The following is a 10,166-nucleotide window of genomic DNA, read 5'->3' on the forward strand; positions in this document are numbered from 1 at the left end:
GAAACTAAATCAACATTTTTTATTATGAAGTCATAGGCTTTGTATAATACATATGGGACTAGTACACATGCTTAGATTTGTGGAGGATCATGATTCCATTTGTTGAAAGCGAATAAATCTTATACAATTGAGCTAATGAAGGACAAAGGATCAGGGGGCATGGAAACTTCAACAGCTCCTTCTAGCATCTGTGTCACCTTTCTCATGGTAGGCCTTAAGGAGGGATCCTCTTGAATACACCAAATAGCCACCATGACCAGCCTTTGCAACCTCTTGCCATCATTCTTTGCTCCTTCATCATTCTCCACTAACAACTGGAGATTCCCTTCTACACAGCAATCATAAGCCCATTCTGACAGTATCACTGCATATTCATTCTCCAGTTCAAATTCAGCATTTCTTCTACAACAAATGATCTCTAGTAACATGATGCCAAAACTGTAGACATCCACCTTAGCTGTGATCGCCATCTTCTTGAACCACTCGGGTGCGACGTACCCTCTTGTCCCTCTGATACCCGTACTTGTTCGAGTTTGGTCAGTCTTCAAAAGTTTTGCTAATCCAAAGTCCGAAATTCGTGCAACAAAAGCGTCATCTAAAAGTATGTTTTGAGGCTTTACGTCGCAATGGATGATCTGGGTGCTGCATTCTTCATGAAGATATGTGAGCCCTCGAGCAATCCCAAAGGCTATTTGAATCCTTCGATGCCACTCAGGCCTTGAACCTCCAAAGAGGAAGTTTGCCAAGCAACCATTTTTCATGAACTCATACACCAGTATCCTGTTGGTGCCCTCGTCACAGAATCCGATTAATTTGGCTAGATTCTTGTGATTGGTCTGGCTGATTGAACTGACTTCGTTTTTAAATTCCTTGTCGGTTTCTTGTGCCAATCTGTCTAACTTCTTAACTGCAACAAGACTTCCAGTATATGATTCTAGAACCCCTTTATAGACTGTCGAAAAAGCACCCCTACCTAATTCTTCCTTGAACACATCTGTAGCTTCTTCAAGTTCTTTGTAAGTAAAAGACCTTAGGTTCACTCCAATTATGCTGGGATATATCTTTGTTTTTAGCTTCTTCTTATGGTATGAGCCATAATAAATAGCCAAAGAAATTATCAATAAGAGTAGTAAGTTGAGAAACCCAGAGCTTCCCAAAAGAATTGATCCGGGTAGGATCAAATTCTCTCTATTCTTCTTCTTATTTCCACCCAAGTCTGGAGGAGGAAAACCAGGTTGAGGTTGAAGAGAAGAATTAGAATTTCCTACCTTGATGAGAGCCTTCACGTTAACAGTATCGTCTATCACCCCATTTGATAGTGGGAACCTCTTCAACCAGCAGAACGTCCTCCCAGTGACTGCAGCTGCACAAAAACAATCATTCAGGCAAGTGTGTTTGCACCAATCTTCATCCACATTTTGAAACGATTCATATTCACCGGACACCCAGTCAGTTTTAATATACTCCTTCATTTCAAATCCGTCTGCAATGCTTGATCCTTCTTTATCACAACTCTGTGGAGCAAAAGTTTGTTTGCATCCTCTGAACGTATTGTTTGGATCCAAGTAGGTATACCCAGTTGGGCATTTACACTCAGGCCTCTGGTCCTGGTTTAGCATGCAGTAGCTGTTATATCCGCAAAATCCACTGCCGATAGCTCCAACTGGTGCTGTGCAGATATTTGAAGGTACAAACGATTCCAAAGACCATGCCTCAGTCCCATTGTTTGGGGAGTTTTTTGGGTATGTGTATTTCCTGAGAACTCCATCAAAATCAAGGGTGACTCTATGGTAGAAGTCCCTTGTTGAAACTGGCCTCGCTGATGTCCAGTTGAATTGGTTCCCATTTTTTAGATTTAGATAAATATAGCCAGATTGGTTAAAGACCACCGCTGAACCATTACTCACAGTATTGCTTTCCCAGTAAGCATTGTAAGTGTTTTCCTTAGGCCGAGCTAAGGGATACATAACAAGATTACCATCACGTTGTAGAATAAACTTGAATCTTCCAGTCGAGTAGTCGTCCTTGGTTCGTCGAGAAATGAGTTTACTATCAAGACCTAGAGTCTGGTTAAGCAAGATTGTGTCTGTTGGTGCATCAAAGCTTTGCCAATTGATATCGGATTGTGAGCTCTTCAGCACCAAGTTTCCTGTGTCGAGCATATCAGCGGAGGTAGCTCGGGTACCGTCTGTGGGTTCGGCCTTCCAAAGTTGTGTACCATTTGGAGCATTGAGGACAAGAACTCCATTGGATGTTAATTCAATTTTGGAACCTTTCTGCACTGGGTTACCTCCATTTGCTGTCCAAACAATGTTTTCTACTTGAATTTTAGCAAACCAGATAGCTACCAAGAAGTGATCTGCTCCTTGAATAGGATGGAACCCAAAAGCGAATTCGCCGGAAGGCGAAGAGCAGTATAGGTTTGCATCAAGAGTTGATAGAGAATTGCAGGAAGTTTGAGAAAAAGTGGAGAGAGGGAGCAGTAGAAGTAAGAGACAAAGAAGATGAGGAAACAGAGAAGTCATTGAAGGAATTATGGGATTGTTACTAAATCTGAATTTGAAACCAAGAGAAGAATCAGATGAACATTTTTCTGCCAAATTTAGCTGCTCTTGTTAAATTAGAGGTGAGAAATAGAGATTTATCTCTCTAGAATCTTAATGGGAAATGCAAAACAAAGAAGCCTATGGGGTGATTGTTACTAAAGGTGAATTGTAATCCTGAAATGCCAAGAGAACAATTCAGACAAAAAAAAATTCTGCCAAATTTAGCTGATTTGCTAAATTAGGGATGAGAATTGTATCTCTAGATTATGAATGGGAAATGAAAATCAAAGAGAAACCCAGATAAGAATCTCAGCTCATCTTTGAAGGGTAATGGAGTTCTTGATCAAACTATGGCCATTAATAGTGTAGAAGATAGGATTTGAATACTTCTCTGCTCTTACTATATTCCAAGTTAGTATTGGATTTCCACAATTATTCAGTCAAATATCTCATGCTATGTCATACACGTCTCTTTTCTGGGGCAGAATTTTCTTGTAATCGAGATTAGTCAAGTCAATCTCGTGGTCCCAGCATTTGCTCCACATGTCAATGTCTTATTAAAACTCAGACGCGTTTTCGGTCAACTTTTTTGACCATCTTCCCATCTCTACATCATGGATTCAGGTTTTGTTGGTTGGGTGGGTGGGGATTAAAGGGCAGAACAACTATGGTTTTAAAGCTCGGTATTTCTTCTGATCACCCCCACCAATCTAAATAACTCTTGTTTATAATTATTTATTAATATATATTTTTATATCTAATAATTATAAATTTTTCAGTAACGTAAAGTGGATTAGAAGATTAGTAGTCATAAGTTCATATTTTCATTTAAATGAAAAATATTTAAATTATAAAGATATTTGTTTAAATTTAAAAAAAAGAAAAATAAAAAAAAAACTTGACTGAGTCAAGTTTTACCAATTTAACCAAGATTTTCAAAATATTATCCAAGTCATCTATTATTGTCAAGTAAGACATTGTGCGAGATGATTCATATACACTATCTCAATCGTTATTGAACAAATACCGGGAGGGAGTCATCTTAGTCATGAATGAGATTTGAAACCATGCTCACAAATAGATACCTCATATATCACTACAAAATTTTAGACTTTTAAGGGGGGTCAAAAACCGCCGCAAATATAAAAAAACTGCCGCTATTATTAATAGTGATGGCCACATGTAACGCCACTATAGGTGGCGTAGCTAAAAACCATATTAAGCCTTATAGTGATGGTCAAAAACCGCCGCCAATTAATTGTATTATCGTCGATATAGATGTAAACCATAGTTATAAATACGATTTGAATACCTATAATAGCGGTAAATCGTCGCTAATAAGATTTTTTTTTTTATTTTTAAAATTTTTTATTTTAAAATTATTTGTAATTAAATACCTATTTTTATACAACCTGTTAATTAAACACAATTACTTAACAATCTTTGGATACAATGCACTTGTAATCAACTAGAACTAATTAACTTTAGAAATTCTCATAAAATTACAAAGGAGTACATAGTAACTAACTTTTGATACATCTCAAGTCTCAACCAAACAAAGCAACCACCTCATTACAATAACTCTATTAAAAAAAAACCCTCTCCTCTCTGTAGATTCTTAGATAACAATATCAATTTTAACTTACAACATAAAACCTTGTAAAAGCATAAAAGAAAATGTGAATAAGAACACAAGGTCCTTTATCGAGACCTTCAAATGGTTCCCAGGTGCCGTTTAAATTGTTGTGCTTTAAATTCTTGTCATCACATTTTCAAACTATCAGCTTCCAAACATTTATCTATATATTATGAGGAGACATATGGTTCATTTAAGTAGATTTGCAATTTCTTCTTCTTTTTCCTTGTATGGTAATTATAACAACCAAGTTCGGATTCGACAGAATCAATGCACACAGTGAGTCAATTTGATTTTGACTCTAATCAAAACTGGTTCAAACAAGTCTAGTTTTTTTTATTGTGATTTTGCTCCAAAAAATATACGAAATTTAGTTAAAAAACAAGTCTTATTGGCCGAGGTCAACAAGAGAGAAGGTTCTTTATCACACATGTAACGAGCCAGGTTTAATGTATCCTACAAATTTTACCAAATCACTTCTCCGCAGAAAAAAATATTCTTTTTAGTACGATAAGATCCTACTGAACTCAAACTACATATTATTCAACTAAAATTGAGAAATTCATGCACCCCAGAAACATTTTTGACAATTTAATTGATCTATCAAACAGTAATGAGGAACACTCTGCAGTAATAAAGAACAATTAAAGTGACAAGTACTTAAAAGATCACTAACCTTGTAACTAGTCCGAATTTTTTTTACTGAAACAGATAACAAAGAATGAAATTAGTACTTAAATTAAAATCAGATCCAGTTAAACAATAAAAAATGTCTTAAACAAACGCAGTCATCAAATAATAGAACAAATCCCTAAAAAAAATTTGTTGAATTGGTACGAGAAAAAGAAAGAGGTTGAGTGAACAAGGAAGATAATTCAAAGAGAGGAATTACAGAGAAGAACATCACCTCTTGGGATCTGAAGGTGCGAGGTGGCCATGAATGGGGGAGAAGAGATCGAGACCTCTTTTTAGGGATTTGAAGCTCAACTTCTTTAGGGATTATGGTTCCACTGGTTTCATTTAATTAAATGAGCATATACATGCACAGAGAGAGAGAGAGAGAGAGAGAGAGAGAGAGAGAGAGAGAAGATACATCTTCAACAAATTCTCGCTATTAGAGGAGAAGATGCAGAGAGATTTTCATCATTAGAGGAAAAGAAACAAAGCGAGACGTTCATCTTCGGCGAAGATGCAGAGAGAGCAGAAAGAGATAATTGTCTTCAACTAATTTTCGCTATTAGAGGAGAAGATAGAGAGAGCAGAGAGAGATATTCGAATCCGAATCAAATTGGTAATTTTCGCGTGAAGGGTTTTGAGAATTTTTCTAAAAATGATTTTGTAGGCAGGGAGTAGAATGGTTAAGTGAAAAACAGGAGCTTTAGTAACTAGAATTTTGGCCGTCGCTAAAATTTTGTCGCTAAATACCCACAATTTTGTAGTGTATGCTCAATTTTTTTTGCTATTTCATTGTTAAGCAAATCACAAGTAGATACCTCTCAATTTTTGTTGTTATTTTATTTATTTATTTTTAGAGTCTTGTTACTAGTACCCACCATATATGCTCCTTACCCACTTAAGTTTAAAAAATAAACAAAATAAAAAATAAAATTACGCTAATACCCTCCACACACCCACTATCTTCTCCATTTATCTATCTATCTACAAAATAAAAATCTCAATCATCTTCTCTATTCATTATGTCATTCTTCTCCACCATCTACATCCCTCTCAATCTTCTTGTTCTTCTTCATCATATTCATCTTTTTTTGAGTTTCGTGAGAGGTTGAATCAATGGAGTAATGATTTTAAGGTTATTTTTTCAATAATCTTATTTCTTTGATTTTTCTTATATTTTTTTTACATTAAATCATCAAAGATGAAAAAATCACTATTAAAACCTTTAAAACGACGATTTCAAATCGAAGAATTCAGAGTTTTTTGATATATTTTGTTCGATAAGTTTAGGTCAAATTTATTTTAGTCGATTCAATAAATATCCTACCGAACATAAGTTCCTATTGAACATTACAAAATTGAATCCGTGGGAACCTACCGAAGCATTCATAGATTTCTGTAGACACCCGAATTTGAGCGGGCCCTCGACGCAAGATGCCCCAAAAATCGAAAAATTGGGATGGGCCCCAAAGTCCAAACCTACAAAACCCATTGCATTTTCCGTCAATAAATGTCTAAGGCTACTCACGTAGCCCATGGACCCAAAAACACGTCACCACTCTCATCCTTAAATCCAACCCAATATAAGTCCGAATCCATCTTTACTACCCAACTCAACCTAAATCCATCACCTTAATCCGAATCAACTCAACCCAACACTATTCTATCCAAGCCCACAGCCAAACCCAACCTAAACTAAGCCCATCACATAAAACCCAAACTATTCTCCTAAACCCAATCCAACATAAACCCAATTCAATCTAAACCCAATCCATCTTAAACCCAATCATAAGCCCAACTCATAACCTAAGCCCAAACCCAATCCAAACCATCATCATCACATCAAACCAATCACCAAGAGATGACACATGTCATCATCTCCTCCCACCTCCCTCATCTAATCAACTTAACCCATAACCCTACCCTAACCTAACCTATTCCCCATCCTCTCATCATCAACCACCAACATCATAACCCATAACCCTACCCTAACCTAACCTATTCACCATCCTCTCATCATCAACCACCAACATCATAACCCATACCCTACATACCCTAACCTATTCCCCATTCTCTAACACTATCAACCACCCACATCACAACCCATATCTATCCATCACTTTCCCTTAAAACACTCCCATAAAATCACCTCAACCCATACCTCCCATACTCTTCTCTCTAATCATCTAACCACCATCACCAATCAACCAATCTCATCATCTCCCCATTTGCCACATGTCTTCATCCCTTCACCTCTCCCAAAATCCAACCAATCAACCTCTTACACTACACATCATCTCAAATCTAACACCTTACCCCTTCAACCATCTCTACACTCATTCTCCAAACAACTCTCTTACACCCATCAACCATCACTCATCTCACCCCACCAAACACTCTACCCAAATGGATTTGGGTAAGATCCAAACCATTTGGGTTAAAACACAACCCATTTCCCTCATTACAAAACTACCCTTATTTCTCCCTCAAATTTCATACCCTTCTCCTCTAAAACCCATGCCATTATCCCTTATTCTAAACCCTCACCCCATTATACCCTTAAAATACCTCTCAACCTCTATAAAAACCCCTCCATTCTCCTCTTACAACAACTAATGAAAATTTAAAAAATAATCCTACAAAAAAAAGATTACAACTCTCTACTCTACTCTACTCTCAACACCACTCTCAAATCTCAACCTTCTCTCAAGCAAATCAAGGAAGCAAGTCCAAGTCCACTCAAAAGAAGAACATCAAGGAAAGTCAAAGGAAGTCAAGGAAGGTCAAGGTGGGTTTGACAAAAGGACACCCCCCCAACTTCCCTCTTCTACTCACCCTTTTCCTACACATTTGCACACACCACTATGGTTTAAATCACCAAAGGGCCCCTTCTTCATAAGGGTGCCCTCAATGATTTGAACCAACATCGAAGCCCCTCACACTTGAGGGCACATATCGATTTTTCTTCAATTTTATTTTATTTTTATTTTAAAATACCGAATCCGAGGTTACCACGTTACGTGGATGGAGTAGGGTGCCTAACACCTTCCCTACTCCATAAATGGACCCCCTTACCTTTGAATCAAGGTTGGACCAAATATGTACCCTATCCATACGAGAGTCATCAACATGTCAAAATGCCATGTTTTTCAAAGAAAAACAATTTCGGGTGACCATTCACACCCCTTTCCGAAAATGAATGGTGGCGACTCCAAAACACCCCAAAGTGGAGGGATGTTTTCGAAAACATTTAAAATCCCGTGTCCACAGCTTGGCGACTCCGCTGGGGAGGCAAGACTAGTGGGTCCGACCCTCTTTTGATTCGGTCATTATTTCTAAAAACAAAAAAAAATGTGTGTTTTCATTTCCGTATTTGTGCTTACCTTCTAACATTCTTCATGTCTCTTTTTTTCTATTTTTATTTTTATTTTTTTTTCATTGGAGAATGCTTGTAATATTTACTTATTTCGCGCTTTGTATATGTGTTTTATTTTGTTGGACAAAGGATGTAAGGATGGATACAATTCAAAGAATGCACGCACATGCACATGCGACTCACACCCCTATGCATAAGCCACCCCTCCTCCTCTTTAAATTTCTAACCCCGGATGCCGGTACTCTCAAGCCCCCGAGATCGCTATTTTGGGTGGCTGGGAGGAGAACATCCACCCCATTCACCAACTTAAGATGTGTGCACTTTGGTGTCCATCAAGGTTTGAAGAATGGGTAGCCGGAAAACTACCTACAAACCGCATGCATCAAAGCGTAACTAATAGACAAAGGACACTAAGATTTCCAAATTTTAATTTCGTATCCATCCCACGTGTGTGTGTTGTAATTTTATTTTATTGCTTTTCTTGTAGCCCACGATGGCAAGTTGTATAGATTTTAGGATTTTCATGTTTTGTTCTCATTTATATGTCCCCCTAGGTAAAAGGGGGAAATTTGTTTTTTTTTTATGTTATCATATGCATCATTAAAAAAAATGACATTTTTGTGGCCCAAGCAAAAAAACAGAGGCTATGTGCCTCAAAATCCAGAAAAACATGGCCAAAATGGGATGAGGATAAAAAACAGAGCAAGGTTGGAAGGCCAGAAAAGGTTCTGGTCCGTGCTTGAAGCACGGACTCAAGAAATATTGTTAAGTCCGTGCTTATAAAACGGACTGGACATATTTTCTTAAGTCCGTGCATGAAGCACGGACCAGCCAAAAATAGTTAGGTCCGTGCTTGAAAAACGGACCCCAATTAAAAAAAAAAAAAAAAAATTTTGATGTTCTGGTCCGTACTTGAAGCACGGACCAGCCAAAAAATGCTAGGTCCGTACTTGAAAAACGGACCCTGAAAAAAAAAAAAAATTTTTTTTTTTTTTTGTTTTTATGTCAGTCTTGACAACTTTTCTTCTCGAAGTTTTTTTTATTTTGAGTTTTAAAGCTTGAAAATGATCAAATGATTCACTTTTTTATAAAACTCAGGGCCTACTACTCATAATCAATCCCACTCCAAACGAATTTTGCCCAACGCGGCTCACTATCAATCTCAGTCATAATCAAACTTGTCCTTCATCGAGTGTTCACTTCAAAACGGGTCCACGACCCAGATCCGTTTCCAACTGGGTCCACGACCCAGATCCATTCCAACTGGGTCCACGACCCAGATCCAACCAAACTGGGTCCACAACCCAGATCCATCTTAAATCGGGTCTACGACCCAGATCCATATCAAACTGGGTCCACGACCCAGATCCATGTCCAACTGGGTCCACGACCCAGATCCATATCAAACTGGGTCCACGACCCAGATCCATGTCCAACTGGGTCCACGACCCAGATCCATATCAAACTGGGTCCACGACCCAGATCCATATCAAAATGGGTCCACGACCCAGATCCATGTCCAACTGGGTCCACGACCCAGATCCATATCAAACTGGGTCCACGACCCAGATCCATGTCAAACTGGGTCCACGACCCAGATCCAACCAAACTGGGTTCCCAACCCAGATCCATGTCCAACTGGGTCCACGACCCAGATCCATATCAAACTGGGTCCATGACCCAGATCCGTTTCCAACTGGGTCCACGACCCAGATCCATTCCAACTGGGTCCACGACCCAGATCCAACCAAACTGGGTCCACAACCCAGATCCATCTTAAATCGGGTCTCCGACCCAGATCCGTTTCCAACTGGGTTCCCAACCCAGATCCATGTCCAACTGGGTCCACGACCCAGATCCAACCAAACTGGGTCCACGACCTAGATCCATATCAAACTGGGTCCACGACCCAGATCCATGTCCAACTGGGTCC

The 10,166-nt window shown here is 38.5% G+C and overlaps 1 protein-coding gene across 2 annotated transcripts; it reads right to left on the reverse strand.

The window, feature by feature from the left end:
• LOC147391532 (G-type lectin S-receptor-like serine/threonine-protein kinase LECRK3) lies at positions 1–5,573 on the reverse strand. Of its 2 annotated transcripts, XR_015182941.1 has the most exons (3): positions 5,090–5,573; positions 4,859–4,884; positions 1,229–1,363 (listed from the first exon to the last, which is right to left on the reverse strand). XR_015182941.1 is itself a non-coding variant. In XM_086458911.1 (2 exons), exons 1-2 carry the CDS (start codon positions 2,523–2,525, stop codon positions 120–122), a joined length of 2,331 nt encoding a protein of 776 aa, XP_086315037.1. In that variant the 5' UTR covers positions 2,526–3,251; the 3' UTR covers positions 1–119. The 2 variants fall into 2 exon arrangements, 1 of the variants encoding a protein (XP_086315037.1); XM_086458911.1 differs by lacking the exons at positions 4,859–4,884; positions 5,090–5,573 and adding an exon at positions 1,439–3,251 and having other exon boundaries at positions 1–1,363.
• Between the last annotated feature and the right edge of the window lie 4,593 nt (positions 5,574–10,166).

The sequence above is a fragment of the Akebia trifoliata genome, chromosome 11 (genome assembly GCF_017979445.1).
Source record: "Akebia trifoliata isolate Shusen 1 chromosome 11, ASM1797944v1, whole genome shotgun sequence".
NCBI lineage: Eukaryota > Viridiplantae > Streptophyta > Magnoliopsida > Ranunculales > Lardizabalaceae > Akebia > Akebia trifoliata.

Bases quoted from the DNA above. Each gene is read 5' to 3' on its own strand.
- LOC147391532 (XM_086458911.1), bottom strand. From the start codon at position 2,525: ATGACTTCTCTGTTTCCTCATCTTCTTTGTCTCTTACTTCTACTGCTC. The intron at 1,364-1,438 runs GTGAATATGAAT...GTTTTTGTGCAG, and splicing joins TAAAACTGACTGGGTGTCCG to CTGCAGTCACTGGGAGGACG.